Source organism: Amia ocellicauda, chromosome 4, assembly GCF_036373705.1.
Source record: "Amia ocellicauda isolate fAmiCal2 chromosome 4, fAmiCal2.hap1, whole genome shotgun sequence".
Lineage (NCBI taxonomy): Eukaryota > Metazoa > Chordata > Actinopteri > Amiiformes > Amiidae > Amia > Amia ocellicauda.
In genome coordinates this window covers 15,625,210-15,649,984 of record NC_089853.1, presented here as the reverse complement: position 1 = coordinate 15,649,984, position 24,775 = coordinate 15,625,210, and the positions used below count along the sequence as shown (strand labels likewise).

The 24,775-nt window shown below is 40.7% G+C and overlaps 1 protein-coding gene and 1 long non-coding RNA gene across 7 annotated transcripts in view; both read left to right on the top strand.

The window, feature by feature from the left end:
• rassf7a (Ras association domain family member 7a) overlaps positions 1–15,465 on the top strand; it is a 47,984-nt gene extending 32,519 nt beyond the window's left edge. For 5 of the 6 annotated variants that reach the window (XM_066701085.1, XM_066701084.1, XM_066701087.1 and 2 more), the window contains 5 exons: positions 6,125–6,274; positions 7,485–8,332; positions 12,291–12,450; positions 13,282–13,389; positions 15,236–15,465. In XM_066701085.1, coding sequence (XP_066557182.1) covers positions 6,172–6,274; positions 7,485–8,332; positions 12,291–12,450; positions 13,282–13,389; positions 15,236–15,267 — 1,251 coding nt within the window. In that variant the 5' untranslated portion in view covers positions 6,125–6,171 and the 3' untranslated portion in view covers positions 15,268–15,465. Of the gene's footprint in view, positions 1–4,470; positions 5,707–6,124; positions 6,275–7,484; positions 8,333–12,290; positions 12,451–13,281; positions 13,390–15,235 lie in introns of those variants that run through there. The other variant, XM_066701090.1, reaches the window with a different exon arrangement.
• A 2,297-nt stretch (positions 15,466–17,762) lies between these two features.
• Positions 17,763–24,178, top strand: LOC136747841 (uncharacterized). The gene is made up of 3 exons (XR_010816547.1): positions 17,763–17,843; positions 18,668–18,797; positions 23,147–24,178. It is a non-coding gene; the product is annotated as an uncharacterized LOC136747841 (long non-coding RNA).
• Positions 24,179–24,775: the final 597 nt, after the last annotated feature.

Here is a 24,775-nt window from a genome sequence, read left to right as displayed (position 1 = left end):
TCTGCGTTGGCACGTCTTTACGTGCCTGGAGTGCAGTGTGCAGCTGGCTGCAAATGCCAAAACCAGCATCATTAGCAACAGGCAGTGCTTGATCTGAATGGCATTGTGGCAACAGATGTGTATTCGGTGGAAGAATAACTTCCACCTTTGGGCCACTGCATGTTTACATGGTGAGAAGCGAGTCTACCTGAAGGAGCCCGGGAGGTTAGAATTGACATCTGGTGTAGGTCTCAATCGGGACAATGCGTCTCTTTGTTTTCTCAGGAGACCCACTGAAACAAATTCCTTGCTTCATTACTGAAATAATCCTCAGAAGACTACACGTTGCTGTCAAAGGGTCTGTCTGTCGCATGCATGCAGGTGTCTTCTTACATTTTACAGGGGTTTGTTGAAATCTGAAAATCTTAAATCAAACTTCATATGAATATCAGGGCTGGTGGAAACATTTGTGACTCTCCTTGATTAATAAGCTGTTTACAGATGGGTTTTTATATGGGCTTTCTCTGGGTTTTTGGTAGTTTTTCTTTCTTTATGTATCTGTTCATGTTACCGTCTTATTTCTTGGCAAGGTCTGATAGATTTAAGTTTAATTTTGACTACCTGGTTAAACTCCTATACAACATATAAACAAAATATATCTGTTCAAAAGTTTTTTTTTCTCTCTTTTTTAAGGTTGTCTAGACTATACCCTTGGACTTTCTTCAAAAGTCCTCTTATTAGAATAACTGCCATGTCAAGCATTGTTTTCTAAGGAGGCAGTAGTGTTCTGCCCAAGGGAAGATATTTTGGATTGTTTCCAATAGACGTATAATTCCCATACTATTAAAAAATAAGTAGAATAAGAACAAGTTTTGTTTTGTTTTCCAAGTGCAAAAGTATTCCGAGTTCTAGAAGCGTTCGTCTTGACATGTAATCACATTCCATGTGGTACTCCTGGGAAAGCAACTACTGTTCAGCGTGGGGTTAATGGAGTTTAATTTTGGTAAACTATAAATCATTGAAATTGTCCAGACCTTTATTTTTACTTTTAATTTGATTACAAACAAAATGAAGTGCATTCTGAAGCAGACCTTTACCCAGTACTATCAGCTTGAATCAGCCCTCAATTATGAAAGTGATTTAATGTGATCTGAAGTTTTGGGTGTGTTTTAGATGCTACAAGAGCCTGCCAAATGCACATTTATTTAGCACAAGCATAAACCCAATCATTAAAGATAATTATTTTCAATGTCTGTCCAGACTGAAAGTGCTGGTTTATTTATTTTGTTCTTAACACTGGCTGATCCTGTAGCTGTTAACAGTCATGAAAGGAACTGGCAAACGCTGTGGGTAACGCACTGGCCACCTTGACAGTGTGTAACAAGATAGGAATGCAGCCCCGGTTAATGATTGCTGCAGGGTTATCAGCGAGGGCTAAGCTAAAGTACACCGAAAGCCACCATCCCCCTTTTCATCCTGTTTGAAAATAAACAAGGTTGTTGTAACCTTTATGACGCTCAGCCCTGCTAAGCCCGGTGTGTTGTATTATTGCTGTGTTTCCCATTTTGTTGCAGCCGCCACTTCCATTAACCTGTTGTCCTTTCTGCTTAAAAATAACATGAGCTACAGTTTGTTCAGTTTGGTTGGGCGGGCTTTCTGCAGGGCGCCTGGCTTTTATCTCTGGGTGGTCTGAGAGAAAATGCTTCTGCCAGTGTGCCAAGCATCTCTCGAAACAGACGGACCATCGGTCAATCTCAATTACAGTCTGTCACCCACTATCTCAGCCATTGTCTCTGCTTCCTAATCAAGCGCTTCAGTTGCACCCCGCTAAAATAGGAGCCACTACTTTCCCAAATAGACTACACCAAAGGATCAGCTTTTAATGATGAAGAAGTTTCAATCCTGTATATAGGAGGGAGAATTTACCTCTAGAACAGTGAAACACATTTTTGAAGTATGTAGGTCTTTTATACTGTCGTTCTGTCTGGATTCCATCCTCCAACACTTTGTCAGAGTGGCATAACAGAAGTCTGTATACTTGTAATACATACGCTTTATATCTCACTTCCTAGTATTAGTAGATCAACCTCTAATTTCATAATTAAATGAAATGCAAATCGCTCTTCTCCTCTTCAGTAGAATTCCCCCAGGGCTGTTCTTCTGATGTATGATGCTAATGAAAGAATAAGTGATCTATAGTTGCCAGTAATTATAGGTCTGTATCCAGCTCAGGAACGCAGTTTTATGACATCTATTTACAGACTACAGTGTGCGGCCTGTGATGAGTGTCACCTCCCATGGACAGGACAGTTGCACAATCCCCCCCCCCAAGGCTGAGTCACTTACTGGAGTGACCCAATACTGAGCAAGGAATCTACATAGCAAACACACAGGTTTGCAAATAGTGCTTGCAGAACAACGCAAACACAAAAATAGTTTGGTGTTTTCACCTTCATATACCTTAAATTTTCTGGACAGTTTTGATTTTCTTTCTTTGTATATTTTGCAATAAAAAGAAAAACACGGTGAAGTATCTTCTCCTTTAAAGAAACATCTCATATTCTCAGGAAGGAGAGGAGGGTGAACCCATCTGCTCTGCCCTTTGATCCCTTGCTGTTGAACATATTATTTAAAAGGCCAAAACCGAACGTAACATGGCTTTGATTTACTGTACCTGAACTGGTCGCTCACAAATAACAACATGATGACATAAGGAAAGCAAAAAACGTATATTCTTTATTATACGAATCATTTAGATTTTCATAATTAAATTTTTCATCTTTTTATGATTTAGACGTATAACTATAACTTCTTGTAAGTTGGAGGGGGGAAGGAAGATGGAATGTTTTATTAGTTTATAGTTATAGTATTTGCAGGCTGCGTTAACTTGCGGCGTTGTTCCTGCATGCGTTTGAAACTATGAAGAAATAATAAATATTGATTCCAGTGACACTAACTGATGCATTTGGTTAAGAAAGGATTGTTTTATCTCAGGGGACAGACCAGTTTTCTTTACACGACTGTTGTCAGGTTTTAAATGCAGTCTTTAATCCCCACAGAATATGCCCTGAATCAGGGCCTTTAACAGACATACTCACCTCCCGATGACATAGCCAAGATACTGAGGTTTTGAAATCTTGCTTTTGAACTGTTTGACAAAGGAATTCTTCTGTTTCCATATCAGGACCATACACTTTCACCAGTACTACTATTTAATTAGGCTTATACCCATTTCCTTTGTCAGGTTTATGCATTTTCTCCTATCAAACCCTACTCAGTGATTACTTTGTGTGCGTTAGGAAGCATATGTAGGCCCTGTACCACTAGGAATGCTATAAACAGCCACTTCAGATGCAAAGTCTCATGAAAGCAGCTGCCTAACGGTGACAGGATTAAGAGTTTGGGATATCCAGTGTTGTCATACAGGACAGGTGTTTCAGTATGTTATATTCTTTGGCACCAAGGGCTCCAAGAATGCTAGAGTCTGTCATGTTACATCTTCTCATGAGTGGAAGCGGCAATGCTTTCAATTACCTCGGGCAGGTGAGCGCACTTCCTCACAGGTGACTGGGCCAGTATGTGGTGCACTGTGATGAAGAGAGAGTGTTATGGAAAGCTGCTTCTTTGTATCGCATCTGGGCTAGTACCCATGTGTCAATAACCCTGGAGGCACAAAGGAAGCCTGTTCTCTGGCTCTTCTCATAATCCTGCAAGGTAACATTCCTGACGATTCTGGCTTGACCAATACTGACTTGCAGAATGTGGAAAAATGTGACCCGACCCTCCCTTCCCCTACCCTCTTCCACCAGTCCTGTTCTTAACAAAAAAACGAGCGGATGAGAATTTGCAGATTCCCATATCTTATCCATTCTCAGACACCAGACAAAAAAAAATGATTTGGGAAGCACTGGAATCACAGTTACAAGTTCACGCACAGCCAACAGCGCTTTTATGTATTGCAAATCCTTTTTTAATGATGTGTGAGCTTCTTCCAAACTTATGTGCTTCATAGCATCATTACGGTGATGCACTTTTGTCTCCCTAACAAAGCTGTCTGTCTACTTTTGTGCCATGATTGGGCTTCTAGGAATACACACACATTTAGCATATGTCTGTGCATGCGTGCTTTGCATGGAGGGCACGCAGACCCTGTTGTTCAGCTGTTTGTTTAAGCTCATTCCAGTCATCTGATAACCTAAAGGGAAGGTTCATCATAGGTTTCCCCTCCGAGGATGCAGCTCACACAATTAAACTTTGTGTAGCAAAAGTTTCCTAGACTGCAATACTCACCATGTAGTGTTAATATAGAAACCGATATTTGTACTGCTGCAAGGGATAGCAGCAGCTGAGCAAGAATCTTTAATAATTAAAGGAAATAGAATTAGAAAGGGACTCATAGGCTTTAGCAATTCACTTACCTGCAATAGACTTTAAATTATTTACATTAGTTAGGTGATATGGAGGAACAGAACTAAACTCTTTTATTGTGTTGTTTTATACATGTATGTAGTAAATCTTTAACTCTCCGATTTTATTTTTTTATTTATTTATTTTGATTTTTTGATTTTTTTTCCCCTCTCTCCATCTGTGATTTCACTTCGGCAAGGTCATTTAACTAGGTTTAGCTAGGTTGTGTGGTTTTGTGTCTCTCTATATTCTTGGCCTTGAAACCATAACTGGAATGATTTGTGAAACACCAATTTATATTTTTGCCCATCAAATGAAAAGAATAGCTTAGATATGACTTGATGGTTAAAATTGACAGATGGACTGCATGACTATCTGTATTGACATTGAGAGTGGTAAGGTGGCATGAAGGATTTTGTGCATGCACAAGACTCAATTTAACTGCATGCAGAAAAGCCCATATGTGGTTTTCTTTGTTTCTGACTGTTAGTCACAGTACACAGAGTCCATGTTCCAGCTAACGTTTACATATCTCAGATCTTGTTTTGCTTTGACGCAGAACTCTGTTATGCCATAAACCTAGGATGAGTAAGATCTGCCTGCCTCATGTACAAGCTGTACACAAACACCAGATCAAAAGGTTGTGGTTCCTTTGGAGTGGCTGTAAAATGATGTAATTGTTTTGTTTGGATGGGCCAAAGAACTTGAACCTGTTGGATACTAAAATAAAAGGGAGAGAAGCATCAAACGCCAAAGCCGAAAGGTCATTACACCTGTAGTTTTTTTGTGTTAGTAGTAGTAGTAGTATTTGTTAGTTTTCCCATTATTTAAAAGCACATGTTTTGGAGGCTTTAGAAAGTGGAATCCTTAGGGGTGTCCAATCAGTGAACAGTGTTGTTGACGCTCACATCATCCAGCAACTGACTCCCGTTGCAAAAGCTGCGGCCCGTCTACCTGCAGAACTGTTTCAGCCGGGAACTCATTAGTGGCACCAAACCTGCAGCTGTTCCTCTGAGCATCTGGAGTTCCACGCTTAGAAAACTGCAGTAAACTCGCATGATCCAGCTGCACCTTTTTAAGATGCTGAGGGCTTGACCAAATAGAAACTTTGAATTGCCCCTGAATTGCACTGGACAAACCTGTTAATATTGAAATGTATTCTTGAGGAGCCACTTTTTTACTATTGGCAGATGGAGAACACAACAGGGTGTGTGTTTGTAATTCATGTTTTGCAGGTAGGTCAGATTTTGATGCTGGTCGAGCACTAACTCTGAAACGCATGGCTTCTGTAACGGTGTGCCCTGCCTGCTGCAATGCCCTGTGAGTTGAATCCGAAGGCAAGGCAACATCTGATCTGCTCTCATCTGATCTGGAGTTGTATTTATTTTTCTTTCTTTCTTTCTTTCTTTCTTTCTTTCTTGCTTTGATTTGATTTGATTAATTTATTCCCCACTGGCAACCTACATTCTTCAAGAAACCTATTAACTGGTCTTTCACTTTGCATTGCCTTCTGTCGCCGTCCCCTTTGATTTTGTCACAGACAGGCGGTCTGGAAATGTCTCCTCAGTACATCTCTTTTGATTTTTATTGGTTATTGACATGGAGATAAATGGAGGGAACCCCCTTCCACGCATTCGTTCTTCTCTTATGAGAAATGGGGAAGTTGAGTCCGGCTGTCTGTGAATAGCTGTGTGAATCTGCCTGTGTTAAGAGCCGCTGTGTGTGCTGTGTGTTTCAGAGTGAGCGGGCGATGGAGAGCTGATCCCAGCAGGCCTGTCTGTGCACATGGAGCTGAAGGTGTGGGTGGACGGCGTGGTGCGGGTGGTGTGTGGCCTGTCGGAGCAGACATCATGCCAGGAGGTGGTCATAGCCCTGGCCCAGGCCATTGGTAAGGCGCTCCTTATGTTATGAACCTCAGGCTTCAATGCTGCTGTTGGCATGACCAGCAGGACAGGTATTGCCAAAGCCATGTACATTCAGAACAGTATGAATCTCTCTCCACAGCAAGATGCCAAACATCCTTCAGTTATAACTCCCTCTCTCTTTTTTCAGAAAACAATGTCAGTTTCTCAACACACACACACACACACACACACACAGCGAGATAGCGAAAGCGGGAGAGCGAGAGAGAGCGAGAGAGAACGAGAGAGAGCGAGAGAGAGCTTTATGAGTTTGAGGAATATTTTGGACAGCAAATCAACAGCGGATCTTGCAATGATTTGACATGAGACAATTAACAAAATGTACGTCTCTAATCTGATGTTTCTGAAAGGTGTTTTTGCTTCCAGCAGGCTTCAATGGTCAGCAGATTTCATGGATTGTATGGTTCACATATTTGCTTCTGGATATTTTGCCATAAAGCAAGTCTGATTTGTGAAACTTGGCAATAAATTAATATCCGATCTACAGTAGAGGCAGTGCTGAAATAGCAGCCATTTCTATCACAAAGCCAAGCTGAGTTAAGAATTACTTTCAAACTGACTATCAGTGGTTTACAAAACAAAACACAATAGACTTCAGTTAATTACTTCTAATAATTCCATTATACATGCGATCTAATACTCTGTGGTCTGATCTAATTGTTTTTTATGTGACTCCTGATGGGATCCATACACTGAACTGCTGATTTAAGTGATCAGAACCATGCAGGACACTAAACGATGCCTCTCAGATATGAATGCTGACCTCTTATTCTATTTAGTACACATGCAATCCTATTGTTAAATTACTTAATAGAGCAGCTCTTCATTTTAAAACCTGCGCAACATAATGAACATTTACATTTTTACTTAATGTATACAGTTGTCCTTCCTTCCTTCTCTTAATAATGTAACTGTTATAATAGGGAAAAGCTTTTCTTTTTTTTTTCTTTTTTTTTCCCTCTTATAACAGTTTTGCTCCAGATTACAGTCCTCTGTGTATGATCCCTGATATAATGCAAATTTCAACCAGTTTAAAATCCTGACCCGTCGTCTGTGGTGGTTGAATCGGGGAGTTCTGTATTAACAGAGAGAGGGGTTAGTAGCTAAGATGAGAAATCAAACCAGGACCCCTGCGTTCTTCTCTGACTACACCTGACGATCTCCTTCTCCCCCCAGGGAAAACGGGCCGCTACGTGCTGATCCAGAAACTGAGGGACACAGAGAGGCAGCTGCTAGCCAATGAGAGGCCCCTGGAGTCCCTGGCGAAACTGGGGCAATATGGCAACGACGTGCAGTTCATCCTCAGGAGAACCGGACCCAGTGCCAGCGACAGCCAGGCGCCAGAACGGATGCACCTCTTACCCAAGCTGCCGGAGCCCGAGCCCCCTAAACGCAGAGAGCCCAAAAAGGCCTTGACCTTTAGTCTGGGACCTACAGGGCCGGGTCAGAGCTCCCCCAGGACCAAGTTAAAGGAGTACAAACAGAGCCTGAAGGACTCGCAGGAGCACGTGCCTCCCGTGGCATCAAAGGAGGACATTTTCCGACGGGTGCTGCTGCAGCAGGAGAAGCTGCATGCCCTGGAGTCCCAGATAGAGCACCTGGAGTCTGAGATCCACGCGTGGGATCAGCCACCCAGCCGAGAGCTGCAGGACGAGCTTCTGCTCATGGAGCAGAGGGTGCGGCGCAACGGGGCAGAACTGGCCCACCAGGAGTTCTGGGAAAAGGAGCTGCAGCTGGAGCAAGAGAAAGAGAGGGACATGCAGCACAGACTGGGAGACCTGCACAAGATGCTCGAGGACTGCAGCCAGAAGCTCCACGACTTCACGACCAAGTCCGGAGCCCTGGAGCACGAGATCCAGCAGGAGAGTGTAGAGAGGGCTCGCAAAAGCCAAAGCGCCAGCCCCACAGAGATGCTCTCCCTCATGAAGGCTGAGATACACAACCAGTACAGGCAGAGCACGGAACTGGAGGCCAACCTGAGCAACACAGAGAAAGCTGTGGCCCAAGCTGAGAGCATCCTGCAGGTAAGGAGGGGAACCATACAGGCCCTGGAGTGGAGGGACCAGGCAGGGGACCAGAGCTCTGTCCAAACACAGAAAGTTAGACTTGCATTGTGAACACACCAGAGAAAACTGTGAAGGCCAGCGACCAACAAAACACTAAGAAAAAATGTATATTTTGTAATGCAGTGAAAGCAGAAGTATTTAACATTTAAGGTTGTCTGTTTGGCTGACATTGTGAAAACACCTGGGAAAAATGTGAAACAGCGATGGGGGGAAAAAAAGGAAAAAAAAAATTATATATATATATATATATATGTATATCTTTTGTATTACGGTGAAAATTGAAGGATTCAGTTTTGTCCATTACAATTAAATCTGTGAAGTTATTTATCACAATGATCAAATTAAAAATATTAAAAAGGAGAAAAATAAATAAAATATATATATATAGAAATATATTTGCACTGAATTGAAAATGGAAGGATTTAAGGTTTTAATGTAAATATATATTTTTGTATCTTTTACACTGGAAGAGTTTCATCATAGCTTAGTAGTGGATGAAGGTGCCATGCTCGTTATGTAAATACCACTATTTTGTTTTATATATATATATATATATATAATGTACCATTATACGTGTTCTCTGTTGAAACTTTGGCGTAATAAACTTTGTCAATTCTGTAGAACAGTGGGTCCCTCATTAAGTGTAGATTGTATATTTTATTATTCTATACCAGCTATTTTCTCTTGACATTAAATAAACCTTATACATAGTGGGGCTACCTTGTCCAGAGTTTTATTTTTTTATTATTAAATAGATCTACCCGTCAGCCACAATTTAAGACTAGACCAGTGGTGTCCAATCCTGGTCTTGGAGAGAATCCGGAAAGTGTGAATGTTTCGTTTTAATCCACTGTCTTCCGCACATGCTTCTCTTAAAAAAAAAAAAAAGTCTACAACTGAGAACTGAGCAATGGGTTATGGTTTTAAACTAAATTAGGACGGAAACAAAAATAACATGACGCATGTATTCACGGCCTGTTTGCCACGCTCACCTCAGGCATCTCGGCAGTGTGTCAGAACTGGTCTGAGTCACCACGGGCAGGGATCTCGGAGTTAATTATTATGTAATTTGGGCCCGGTGCAGGTTTATCATTAATCTGTGGTAATCTTCAGTAGTAGGTGAAGGCACACTTATAGGTTTGCTACAGGTGGCATAGAAATGAAAGCATAACAGCACATCTTGTGTAGTGTACAGCATCCTGCAGAAAATAAAAGCTTCCAACCTTATAGATTCGGTTGTGTTACCTGTGATGAACAAAATGTTGCACTGTTCTTGTTCTTGTAGCATCTGAAGAAAATGAGCGGATACAGTACTAAATACACTGCTGGGATAGTCTAATGTGTGGAGGCACAAAATGTTGTACACGCTGATTGAGGGAGAGCACTAAATTGTTGGTGGTTCTTTTCTCTCCTCCTTTGATTGCTAGTATAGTTTTGTGCCTGAACAGACAACAGAGCCCTCTTTACAAATACAGCATAGTCATCTGTTCAGGAACTAAAAACCTATCCAAGGAGAAAGGAAAAAAGAATCCACCACTCCGTGCTCTTCCTGAATAGAAGTGATAGTGCAATTATATATATTTATACAAAATGGTTTTAGAATTGTCTTCAGGGGACCACAGAGGTAAGTATATAAACATATCTACTTTTCAGTCATTCAAAATAAGTTTAATTCTTAATGTGAATAAAGAATACATAAACATACAGGTGTATTACATTTTATGAAGTGTATTGTACAGATTTAGGATAGCATTTCACCACTTGCACTGGAAATGGCTGAGACAAACAAGAACCCTAGACCTACAGAGATTGAAACCAGTGTTTGAGATCTCAGCCTCTCTTGCCGAGATGATGTTTAACACGTTTTCTCGTCTGCACTGTCTTAGGCTGGGCAGGGAATGTGTAGACAAATGCTGTATTGGTTCCACTGTCATGCAAACGGAAATAATGGCTCTAGTTCTAATATAGGATTGAGTCTCTTAGGAACCTCCTGGTGTATAGGATTTGAGTCCAGACAGGTTTCATGGCTCAGGATAATGAACTTCTCTAATTGGGTGCATAAGAGGTGCCCCCAGGTGCACAAGAGACGTATTTGGAAATGATGCAACTGCGAGGAACTGCAAAGAAATGAAATGCAGTGTTCTTTCAAGTTCCAACCAGGTTTATTTGCACGTGAGAACTTTATACACAGTAATAAGGCATACAGGAAACCTTGACAGATTACATTTTTTAATTGATAGATAGCTGTTCTGTTCGTGTTTATGAAGGTCTGTTCTCCATACTGCTGGTGTTCTTAAACTAAGGATGTTCTAGACACTGCTGCCCCCCAGTGGACAATATGCAAATAATCCTTTACACATACAATACTGTAAAGAGATGGAGTGGTAATACAGATTTGGAGGAAACTAATTCCAATGGTTTATGTAGACGAGTGTGAATAACCATAACACCCTCACAGCCAGACTACAGGTTCAACTCTTTCTCGTTTGTTTGTAAACTATCAGTTTTAATAAATGGTGGTATTTATACCACAAGCAAAAACAATAACTTTAAATCAATTGATAAATTACTGTTTATAGATATACATATGTATGTGTATGTAAGTATGGGTGTACATAGATAGAGAGATGTGTGAATATATTATTTGTTCTAATATTAGATATTTATACTTTTAGGAGAAGTTCTTAACTTGGATAAGATTGCCTTTTACTGAACTGGGCCCATGACATGTCCAGCTGCCATGGACAAATCCAAAGACTTAAATCTCTTCCTGTGAAAGTATGCAGCTCAAAATTGTTATTCTGTAACAGCAATTTCTTTCTGGGCCTTGATTCATATTGTATGCTAAGAGGTGCTGAAAGAGATGCTGCATTTCTTTACAGTCAATTTCAAAATGAAGCATCCCAGGAATATAACCATGTCAATTTAGCAAAGGTAGATTGTGTCACTGGCATTGGAATGGGAAACCAAAGGTGAGATTATACAGCCCTTCGTAATAATACAGAAGGTTTTTAATTCTTCCCAGAACTATATTTGTATAAAAAAATTAAATAAAAAACAACCCTCAAAGCCATTCAAAAATATAAAGTTTTACTGCAATAGGCTACCATTATGAGATGATTATAATTTGGCCTTGGTCTGAAATGGAATATCTTTTGACTGAGTAGTTTTAATCTTTTTTGGCATGGGTAAAGCCAAATGAAAACCTCCATTATGGAAACTGGTAGAAAGCATTTAAAGCAAGTCCCTCAGTATGTTCTGCGGTTGCCACTCTGCTGGCACTGTTTTGGCGTTCTTAGTTCATGGAACCTGAAAGCAAGATGTTCTGACATTGTGCTTCCAGCTTCAGAGAACAGTCCTTGACAATTCGGAGTCCGCATGCTCCGTGGCCCTCAGTACGATGATCTTCTTTCAGTGTGTCCTGCCTGAGGACTTCTCTGCAGTCCCTTTCTCATTGGGGCCAAAGAGACGGACTAAACACTAAATAGACACTAAATGGCTCTGAATTGGCTGGAGAGCAGATGTTGCAGGCTAAAGCTGACCTGCTCGTTATAATTCACTTGAGAAGACATCGGAATGAATTGGGCTACTCTTCGGTTGTCAAGGACAGGTCGCTTACTTCAACATGTGACGGGCTTCAGTTGATTGATAACTAACCTGTGTTCCCACTCTTATTATATATTTTTAAATGGTGCTTTAGAGGGTGATCTATTGAACTAACTGAATTTGGGGGCTCTCCAGGACCAGGCTTGGGGGGCACTGGCTTGTACAAATGGGTGGAGGTTGAGTTTCATTTTGGCTCAGCTCACTAGCAGGGCTTGAACGTGGTCTGTTGTGTTTCAGTTCATACAAAAAGCATGTACAGTGGAGGTTTCTGAGACTAATATGACCGTTCCTCTTCATCACTCCTTCCCAGGCCAAGAAGGAGGAGCTGGATGAGCTCAACAAGGAGCTGCGCCAGTGTAACCTACAGCAGTTCATCCAGCAGACCGGAGCCCCTGCTGCCATGATACCTCCCCACGGTGAGCTGCTGGACCAGCTCGGTGACCTCCCGCCCGAGGCCTACAGCAATGGGGGTGAGCTGCCCTGTGCACACTTTTCCGTCTCCCTCGCACCCTTCACTTCACATGCGCCGAGTGTTGTTAATGTTATCAGTGAGGCTGTTTCAGAACAAAGACAATAATTGTTCAGACACTGACTGACTGTTTTCCAGCAGCTTCTCTAAGCCTTCATGGCTGCTGTATCATCAGGTGACACAACATACCGAGGGCCACAGCTAATGTATGCAAAACGTAATTAACCTTGCTGGAAAGCACTGCTGGCGATTCATCTTACAGGAGGAAAAGCTTGGTTCCCCTCTGTCTGGAGAGGGAACCTGTTCTGCAAGAGATGCCAGCAGTCCAAATGAAAAACGCTTTGCTACTTGTTTAGTTGAACGGGCAAGCATGCAGTATCCTCGTTCCTGTTTTTACTCTCACTTGTTCAAATGCACATTCGAAAACACATCTGCTTTTAAGGTTACAACAGTTGTTTGGGGGGTTTAGTGTGGTTACTAAGTTTGCTGTTAAAGGAAGGAGATTGTTATGGAATTTAATTTAATTTAATTGAAGATGCTTGTATTAACAATAACGTGGGTGTGGATCTGTCCTGGGGTGTCATATTGATTAGCTGTTTTTTGAGCCCCAGTAAGGAAACCATTCATTCATACATACAAACAGTACTATTCATTTATAAGGCTGACTTCTTCATCGGCAGTGTCTCGGCTGGAATAAGACCATAACCATGACATCACCCTGCTGCCCTGAATTCTTGAGGAGTTCTTGAGAGAGGCCAGCTGTTGTGTGGCTGTATTCCTGTGGACCTGTGAAGCAGCTGTGTTGATTATCTCCCACCCTTATCTCCGGCAGGCTCATCCCTGCCCCCCCAGGAGTCCCCCCCCCGGCTGTCGGCGAAGCAGTTTCTGGGGAACCCCCGGAATCTACAGAACCCGCTAGTGGCCAGCCTGAGCCCTGAGGGTGTGTATGTGTGAGCGGCTCTGAGCCCTGCCCAGCGACAACCCCATCCCTGCTCCCCTGGGCGACACTCTCCCCTCTCTCCTCGCTCCCTCTCTCTGCTTGTCTTCTGAGCTGATGACAGGAGCGGCTTGAGCACTATTGCAGCAGTGGTGAAACTAATAGAGGCACTTTATTTTCTCAGTGAATCCATAATTTAACGACAGAGTGGGAATTTCCACGTCGGGTAGAACAGTATTAGTGTATATATATATTTTTCATCCTCTCTCTCTTTAGAAAGGGAGAAAAAAGCAACCGTCTTTGACTGTCTCCCAAAGAGTAAACTGAATATACTTAAGTATCTAATAGGGGAGGGAGGGAGGAAAGATTTGAAAAATATATATTTAAAAAAATGTTACACGGGAAACATTAGTTTTGTCTTTTTCTTTTGTAATAATTAGCTTTGGGGGGCAATAAAAACCCATAGACATACCTATTCATATGGGTTAAAACTATAATTTCCCATTTCTACAATTTTGGTTTGTGTATCAAAGAGTGCCAATAACTCTTTGAACTTTGCTGTATTAGTCCCATTTCTTGTATTCCCCAGGAATGTATTCCTTATTTTTTACAACCTGGCAGATCAAATGCCTCTCCCCCCCCCTCCGATAATAAAACCGTCCAGCCCGCTGCTGCAATAATCTGAAGTCGCTGCTGTGTGCTCTGTGGGTGCGGTGTTTAATTCATGAATGCATTCTGACCTGTGACAACCTGAATAAATTCTAACTTGAGCTGTCAGACCCTGTCAAATCAGTAGAAAAATTTGAATTAAATAGAGAGATTTTCAAGAGTTTCAAGAGGGGGGGAAAAAAGTATCTTCATACCAGAATGACACATCATTCTGGAAGATCTAACTCCTACACAAAATGAATGAAGAGCACTTGACGTTTGAATTCAAAATTTGAACGTTTAAAACAGGCTTTGCTATTTATGGGTCTTATTGTTTTGGGCATTTGGTTGCTTCGGTCCAGTTCACTGTCAGTATAGGCATGGCCGTGATGCTGAGCTTGATTGTCAGTATTTTCTTCAGATTGCGTGTCACTGTGGTTTTTAAATGTTTATTTTGTTCATAATTCACTCTGTAGGTTTACATTACAATCATGGGAACCAAACAGGCTCACTGGGTCGAGGTTCCTCACTTTAAATAACAGAACAGCGCACAAAATAATGGTCCATATTTGCCCAAGCAACTGACACATTGACACGCTTTTTACTTGCTTAGAAAAGTATGAACGGTCCAGCTAACAGAGTAGCCCCACTGAGGTGGCCGTGCCTTTTAAAACTCGCCGTCATGTAATGGCTAAAACAGAACTACTTTTCCCGAGGAAAAAATTATAGTTTCCAGCAGTAAAATAAAATGTAGTTTGTAACAAACATGTTGACTCAGTGTTCACTATAACTATGGATACCAAATACCAGTGCTGCTGTTTCATGCACATGGTTATTAATATCTAGCACATATTTCAGTTAATGCAGGAAGATGAGCCCTGTTTTAGGTCAGGCCTGGGCCTCTGTGCCACTCGCACAGATGCACTGTCTTCTTGCCAGGGTGTGACAGCTCAGGTGTTGGTGCTTACTCTCTTTACTGGACTCGGTACACTATTGGGGCTCCGCAGCATGGGGACAAAAGAGCCATTCAGACAGCTGAACATGTGGATGCATCTCTCGGGCAGCTTTTTTCTTGTGCTTTTTAACCTAAGACGCATGCACCTCCTCTCTAAACCTGTTACCTTCCAAAGAGAATGCGTTTAAAAGCCAAAAAATTTAAAACATGCCAAGGTCACTCAGATTATTTTTGTATGTCTTGCAGTCGTGTCATCCAGGGAGACCTTGTGGAGATAAACAGGGCCAGCAAGCGGAGGATTTGTTCACTGATCACTTTATATTACAATATATTTAACCTTATTAAATATATATATTTATGTTTTTTTTCTCTCAACCACAAAATATGTACTGTATTTTGTCAAAATCTTGTATTTTAGTTAATTATTCCATATCTGTGTATATAAACATTAAAGATGGCTTACATGTTTTAGTAAATCTGTGTTTCGAGTTGGTTGTTGCACACAAGAGACTTAGAAAGACGTGTCTGCAGGAGAAATTGAATTAGAATATGCATTTCCACCCACGATGTACAATAGACTTATATTAATGGAGTAACATTAAAATTTACTGCAAGTATTGACCTTCTTTTAAGAACACGTTTTATAAGAAGAAACACTTCAGTTAAGCATTGAATGATGGCAGATTTTATTTGTACATGTTCATTTCAAAATACAATACATTTGATGCATACATGAACAAGAAACACTCCTTGCATATTGTGGAGCCATTTGTATACATGCTGTTACACAGTCGGCCCTGAGAATCAATCCCCAACCTCCTCTTGACAGTATTAGAAATACAAATAAATTGGGATCATTTTATTTTGAAATCCATCCTCAATACTGTCTGTGTCTGTAGTGAAAATGTATATGTTGCCTTAAGACCATATTTATAGCCCTAAGAACTATACACTGAATTGCTCTCCATTAAAAACATTGAACAAAGGACTCTTGCTTAATTTACATGCTCACCGTGCCCTGTGCCCTGCTGGGTTAGGCTTCGGCTTACCATGACCCTATACTGGATGTAGTGGTTGTTGGAAATGGATGGATGACTATTCTAAGAATATATATCTATATTTTAATATACATCACTTAAGGTATAAATAAATGATTTGGGCTTAAAGGTAAGACATAATGCAGAAAGAGTTGAAAGTAAAATGTAATTTTTACCTGCAGTCTTTTATGTGTGCATTTTACAATTTAACTAGCTTAGTTAGGGGAATAATTCAAGCCATGATGGTTTCAGTAAAATTCTGCTACAGTATTTTTCCATGGCTTACATTTTCACTTCAGTTTTATGTTCATATACAACTATTTCTCATTACTGTTCTGTCTTGGTTATTCTCTATACACTCACCTAAAGGATTATTAGGAACACCATACTAATACTGTGTTTGACCCCCTTTCGCCTTCAGAACTGCCTTAATTCTACGTGGCATTGATTCAACAAGGTGCTGAAAGCATTCTTTAGAAATGTTGGCCCATATTGATAGGATAGCATCTTGCAGTTGATGGAGATTTGTGGGATGCACATCCAGGGCACGAAGCTCCCGTTCCACCACATCCCAAAGATGCTCTATTGGGTTGAGATCTGGTGACTGTGGGGGCCAGTTTAGTACAGTGAACTCATTGTCATGTTCAAGAAACCAATTTGAAATGATTCGACCTTTGTGACATGGTGCATTATCCTGCTGGAAGTAGCCATCAGAGGATGGGTACATGGTGGTCATAAAGGGATGGACATGGTCAGAAACAATGCTCAGGTAGGCCGTGGCATTTAAACGATGCCCAATTGGCACTAAGGGGCCTAAAGTGTGCCAAGAAAACATCCCCCACACCATTACACCACCACCACCAGCCTGCACAGTGGTAACAAGGCATGATGGATCCATGTTCTCATTCTGTTTACGCCAAATTCTGACTCTACCATCTGAATGTCTCAACAGAAATCGAGACTCATCAGACCAGGCAACATTTTTCCAGTCTTCAACTGTCCAATTTTGGTGAGCTTGTACAAATTGTAGCCTCTTTTTCCTATTTGTAGTGGAGATGAGTGGTACCCGGTGGGGTCTTCTGCTGTTGTAGCCCATCCGCCTCAAGGTTGTATGTGTTGTGGCTTCACAAATGCTTTGCTGCATACCTCGGTTGTAACGAGTGGTTATTTCAGTCAAAGTTGCTCTTCTATCAGCTTGAATCAGTCGGCCCATTCTCCTCTGACCTCTAGCATCAACAAGGCATTTTCGCCCACAGGACTGCCGCATACTGGATGTTTTTCCCTTTTCACACCATTCTTTGTAAACCCTAGAAATGGTTGTGTGTGAAAATCCCAGTAACTGAGCAGATTGTGAAATACTCAGACCGGCCCGTCTGGCACCAACAACCATGCCACGCTCAAAATTGCTTAAATCACCTTTCTTTCCCATTCAGACATTCAGTTTGGAGTTCAGGAGATTGTCTTGACCAGGACCACACCCCTAAATGCATTGAAGCAACTGCCATGTGATTGGTTGGTTAGATAATTGCATTAATGAGAAATTGAACAGGTGTTCCTAATAATCCTTTAGGTGAGTGTATATCTGTACTTCAGTTGTTAGTTTTTTCAATTCTAATTCCCCATCACATCTCAAAGCCGAGCCCAGTCAGAGCAATTTATTGTAAGCCACATGTATACTTTCTATGACATCTTCCTGGTTTAAAAAAAAGAGGAAAACAACTGAACTGAAAACAACAAGGTCATCCATTGAACAGCGGGTATGTGCATTTTTCCATTGGGAAAGAAGACTGCAAGAGGAGAGTGCACAAAACTGACAAGTGCGTCAGATAAGTTACAGTTCGGTACTCGTTTGCAGCCTGTATGCTTTGAACAGGAGGCAAACTATATCCTTCCTGGTCTATTAATAGTTTATCTAGGCTAAACATGTCCACACCCAGTGCTCTCCATAAAGACCAGGATTAATTCAGGGAGGAACTGTCAAACATTTATGTCTTTCACTGTTTGGGGAAAAGAAAAAAACCCAACAACAACCATTTTGATTCAATCGTTTAATGTCTGTAGGGATGCTCAGGTCCAAATATACCTGGCAAAAACAATGAGGCCATGCAAAAACGGCAACATTTAATAAACTGAAATGAAATCAGTTACCCACATTGAAAATCCGGCCTGTAGCATAAAGACTCCTTCGATAAGTGAAAGTGTTCTCCATTGTGCAGCATTAGATAACTATGTATACATGTTAGTATATGTGTGAAATTGGATCATTTCCCTCTCAATGCTCTGAGCAGCGTTCTCACTAAACTCACTCCCACTGCTGAGCTGCTCTCACTTGGCAACAATTAAGTAACCTTGGGTTTTGCAGGATCAGGTGTAATTAGCAACGCTGTGATAATTTGATACGCTATGTGCTTATCATAAAACATATGATCCTGTTGAGAGAAAATTGGCCCTCAAGGCTAATAAACGCAGGTGGGGATATCAAGTCTAGCCGAATTGAAGAATTGTCCTCAGTTTACGATATTTTCCACACCATCCATCCATGCCTTTTAGTTTGTACTGTGCCAGAGTATATCTTAATTCTGTAACCAGAAATACAAGTTTAAAATGATTCTTGATTATTATTATTTTTTTATGTTTTGAGGTAACACTGACTGAAATAGACTTGTAGCAGACTCAACAGACTCAATCGCCTTAACAGAAGTCTTCAGGTCTGTCTCAAGTTCCCGTCTGGACACGTACTGCACGGTTTTGCAAAGGGGCAAGACAAGAAGGTGAGCTGCAAACTGTTTTTCAAAGCCCGATTTATGTAACTGAATCTCTTCCTTTGTAAAGGTGCAGCAAGTGAATACACAATACACTTTGTCTAAGCCCTTTGAAAAGATCTTATCAACTGAACCTAAGCCTTTTTTTTAAAAAAATTACTGTGCAACCAACTTTCAATTGTATTTAGTAACATTAGAAACTCATGCAGAAATTGCTTTCACATGCTCCTTGTGCCATACGATTTCACTCATCGAGGACTATCTTGCACATATTAATACATTAATCTTCACATTCCCAATACTTGCAAGTCTTCCCATAGTATTGGCTCTGGTTTATTCCCTTTGCTTTCCTTTAAGAATAAGATCGGCCACACTAACTAAGCTATTGAATTATTCCAGCCAAAGCAACTGCACAGAAAGCACTGTTTTGTGGGAAAGTGTCACATCGGTGTCAAACAGCAGTAGTGAAATACACTGGTCTGAAACGGTAAACTGTGACTGGTACAAAGCCTTACCCACTTATCTCCCTCTGTTTCAGACTCAAGATTTATGGAGGGAAGTATTATTTCTTCCAGCTTTGTGAAATGTTAATTTGTTTCTCCTGTTCAGTTCCTGACAATCCCTATCTATGAGTCATTTACAGAAACAAACCTACTTCTGCAGTGCAGTGCACAATAGATAAGGTCAATCTAAGATAAACACACCCAGAACTTAAACAAACACCGATTTCATTGTTTTATCGTCTTTTACTATGTATCAGTGGTCCGTGGCACTCCCTGACACAGAACTAGAACCACAGTACCACCTAAACCCTAGCCAGGTGGTATCTGCATGATTTTTATGTGTAGAAATAGACTAAAAGCAAAATGGAATACTTATTTTTCCTGCCATATAGATTTACACTGAGAAGAAATACAATCCATTGCCTGCATTCTTTTCAAGTACAAAGGCCCTTCTCTGATTTCTCCTGGAGATATTCCTCCATTTCTGGTGTTTCCAGATATTATATGTTTCTTGACTGTTCCTATTAACTCTGAACCATTAGCTCCCTGGTCTTTGGAAAAACTCCCTAAGCTGGGTGTAATTTGATCATATCAGTTAAAAAAAAAAAAACATCAGCACACACACACACATTATTCTGATACACCCACCAATTGTAAACACACACCACTCAAAAAGTGATGTTTTTTTCCACTTAATACCAATAGTTACCCCTAATCTTCCACTTTTATATGAAATCATACATTTTTGAGGAGTGGAATTTGATAGCTTTCACGATTGACAGCCTCTATTGGTTGGCCGATAAAATTTGGCCTAACTGCCAAGCAATGCGTCATGTTACGGCTTTTGGTTTTACACATTTGGAATGTGGTCACAGGCTGCTAAAATGAACACGACAAGAACTAAAACCGGCAATAAGAAACGTAGTGTGGGGAACTATTCACATGAGGGGTCTGATGAATATATACAGCTGCCACTTGTGTTCTATGACTAGGACTCTTTGAGACAGGAAGCGTTTTTGAAAGATGTGTAAAAGTATGAAACCTTTTACCAAGATAAATACTGGTGCTTAATTCCTTGAAAAAAGCAATCAGAACGTACTAATCAGCTATTTACTTTTCCTGCCTGACAAAAATGCTGATCAGTGTTATCAACTGAAGACGAAAAGAGTAAATGCAGGTTTTATCACCACTTATTATTAATTAACAGAACTTAGATACTGGACTTGGATTTATTAATGTTCACTATTCTTATTCATATCCACACACATCAATAAATAAATCATATCCGATAAATACTTAACATACAGGTATTATTGCTGTGCATAGTCATTTAGCAGGAAAGCTGAATTTCGCATCGGTGTAAGTTGTAAATGATTGTCTGTCATGACAATTCTCATTTGTCAAACTTTTCCAGAAAGACTACAAATACATATGACTCTCCTGTTACAGACCCGGATGTGTAATTTAAAGACAGGTGACATTAGGGTTCACGCATGCTCTGGTCACTCTACAAGCCCACCCTGCGCATGGAACACCACAATACTGCAATTTGTTTAAATTCCAGCTCTCAGCACACCATTTTTAATGTGTAGCTTGTTCTTTTAGTTAATTGATTGTTAGCATGTTAAGGTTAGGGGAGCACTGATTTAAGATAATTTGAAACGAACATCTGGATATCTCATTCCTCAAGGACGGGAGTTCCTAAAATGTAACGTCACTGTACTTGCATCATTGATCAATAACTTAACATGTTCCCAGTCTTTAGCAATGGGTTTATTTCAATCGAGCTGTACTGGGACTCTCTGGAGCAGGTCTGGCCAAAGGGTTCAAACTCAATTCCTAGGGCTACAGTGATTTCTGCTTTTTGTTTTAAGCAAGCTCACATTATTAACTGGGAGACTTTACTACATCTCTGTGATGTCACCAGCTTCAAACCTTGAATCAAAAGAATACATAAAGCCAAACAATTGTAAAAGTTATACAGTATACTGGATGTTATACTATATACCCAGTTCATGGAATACCATTGTGGCAACACCGTAACCGCGATCACAGAGCAATATGGTGTGGCAACCCAATTTTCAGGGGATGTTGTAAAATTACTGTGCAATAAGGTTACATTTATATAACTGCACTGCGAGGCGACGAATACATGCAAATAATACAATGTAGAGAATGAAAAGTACATACAAATGTTCTAATAAGATTATATACAGTATATGCATGCAAAATCATGCTCATATTGTAATTTATATATATTGGCAATCCTGAGATGGACAAATGAAATGTGCACAATGGGAATGTACGACAATCAACATTGTGAAGTCAGGGTAATACATTTCTACAACAGTCTTATACGTCAAAACAAACATATGGCCAACTACAACATCACACAATGTTGACAGTAGGAAATGTGTTTGCTAGGCAAATCTGATAAAATAACCAGATTAATTAAGTGATAGAAGTCCACAGTGGCATAGGTTTCGTTTCAGAATTGGGGGGGACCCTGTCAATATTGTGGGGGACTTGTGCCCTACGCCTATGGAGTCGGTCATACAAAATTGGGGGGGACAAACCCCCATTAGTATTAATTTGCTTGTTGTCCCTAGACACTGTCTTTTCTGTCCACTCTCATCTTCACTCGGACACCTGCCTTGGTGTTTTGACTGTGGGACTATGGGATATCAACACATTTGATTGAGGCACCTAATCAATGCACATGCAGCATTATAAGATCCCTGTAAAGCAGAGAGCCCCAGTCCTATGGCCAGATTAACACTTTGACCCACATACATATTAAACATCACATGCCAAAAAGAAGCCACTGAGTGTTAATGTTTGATTATGTGGGTAAGGGTTTATGTTTTGATTTGATTCCAGCTTTTGCCAGGGAGAAAAGCCCCTCTTGTTTTCCATGTCTAAGGACCCCATTCAACATGACTAAGACCTAGATGAAATCAAAACGTTGCTCTCCCTGCAAAACTATCCCGTTATAATGTATTATTAGAAGGCACTTATTTCTATTTATAAATTAAAACACGTCAGGGTACAACTTTGGAATTTGCCATTGGCGGGTGGGTCTCAGTTTTGATTTTGTCTAGCCCTAAATTATGAATTAATCAAGGCCACATTATCTAATCTGAACAGGTTTCTTCCTTACTGACCAATTCCTTCGTGATATTTTATCATTAAAAAAAAAGTCTAAAACAGAATAATAAATAAATAAATAAATAAAATAATGTATTTATCTAATGCTTGCTATCAATTAAGGTGTTACTAGATGTACTTTTGTCTCCTACTTTGTATTTGTATTTGTACTGACTTGTTTTGACTCTAACACAGTCCTTCTGTAAAAATAGTTTCTGATAAGGAATACAATTGTGTTTTCTGGTGCAAGTTGAGAGGAGAGGGGAGTTGAATAATCTAGCTTTTCAGACAAGATCTCAAGAACATTAACAATAAAACAAACAAATAAACACTTAATAACACTAATGGATTAATTCCTTGCTGAAATGTACGTTATTCTTTATTTTTAAACACTATTTTCACATTTAAAAGATAATCATCATATGTATTATGCATGGCCCAAACCTGTAGGCATTTGCTCTTTCAATCACACCCACCCTATTGTGAACAGTCGGATTATTGCTACGTGTCCATGAAAACACATCATATCTATGAACTATTTACTAAATATCACACACTGGTATCATTATTGTATAAAACATCAATGTAATAAACGAATCCAACAACGACACACATTTTAATAAACACTTACCTTTGCTGTAATGACAATAAATGAAGCTGACATGATTTAACGGTCGGTTTATTATCGACGCGCCTCTGTACACACAGGCGCCAGGCGCGTCTCGACGCTTCCCGGATGATCCACAGTGAGACGCGCCGCAGAAGCGCCGGTGTCCGGGGATATGGACATCACCGGACAGGCTGCAGCTCCTCCGGGTTTGCTCCCAGTGTCGAAAACCGCCTTGTCCCACTGCCGGCCACGGACTGCCCGCCCGGAGAGCAGAGAGGGACCCCCTAGAGACTGGTTAGCCGCTGTCACACGCACAGTGGAGTCAGCAAGCAGCGCAATGTGCGTTAGTCAGTGGCTCACCTGCCTCTGGAAAACAGGCCGGGTAGAGAGCTTCCTAAGAAAAGTAAGAATAATAGTAGTAGTAATAGTGATCACCATCATCATCATTGCATGTTTCACATATTCTATGGTACAGGCAAACTAGTACACACAATCAGAACTGTTCCTTCAGTTGAAATGGTCCCAACTCGGAAAGCTCCCTTAATAAACGCAGGACTGAATGGAGTTAATGCTTGAGGAGCACACACTCGCGGATTGACGGCATTTCAGTGTGCTGTGCATTTCCACCACAAACGCGTTATTATGGTTCATCCCACAAGCGCCAGTTCCAACTTTCGGTTTGATCGTTTTAAGGAGTATCGTTAATGAAAAAGAAATAACCGTTTGAATACGGGAATGCAGATGTCATTTTTTTATTTACATTATTTATTTTGTATTGAATAAAATACAAAATATTTTGTAAGAACAGTTAAACGAATTCGTTTCCATACATTATGGTGCTGATTGTATTAAGAAGCTATGTGTTCTATGTTATAGTTTGAGATGATTAAATTCTGTATACCAGAACATGTTCATAAATGCAAAGGCAATAATAAATATATTATACTTACCTTAAGTTTTTTTTTTTTTTTTCTGGAGGCCGTGTACTTGGAAAATAAAAGCACAAACTGATCATGCAGTTCCCCTTAATGAAACAGTGACCACGCCACGGTAGCTGTTTTACAAAGAAAATAACAGATTTTGTAAACTTACATTTCTTTATTATCGGTACACTGTAGCTCTGAAGTTCAGGTCAGTTACACTGTTCCAACCCAACCCACGCCTCTGCTACTGCAACGTAACCTAGTTATGCAAATAAGTCTTTAATTGGCGGGAGCTACACCAATGAGCTGCCAGAGCCGTGGTCTAGATCCCGCCTTGCAACGAGTCCTATCGTATTACGGCTCAGTGGGGGTGTGTCTTGCAGCGCCAATGGGTTCGGTGGATTTTCATGAGTTATAGTCGGGGTGCGGTGCGTTCGTTTCTGCACGTCTTACTTTGGGAAGAGACCATTTTCACGTCATCCATTTCCTGCTGTTGGTGACTATTCACACGAAACTCTTGACACGGTGACTGTTCCTTGTTAAAACAAATAGCTGTTCAAGAAACAGGCGGGTAGGACTGTACAGAAAAAAGACGTGAGACATTTTACAAAGCGCTCTCTACCCATGTGCGGAGTGGTTGAACTCTGTGCGCCAGTGCATCGCTGTGCCATGAGAACAGTGTCGACGTGCACGTACAGACAGTGCGGCATGACAGCAGCATCAGAAAGACAGAGGACAGGCAGCTTGCACGGCTCAACTCATATTTTGGATGCATCACTTGCAATATTTACCCCATAAGTGACC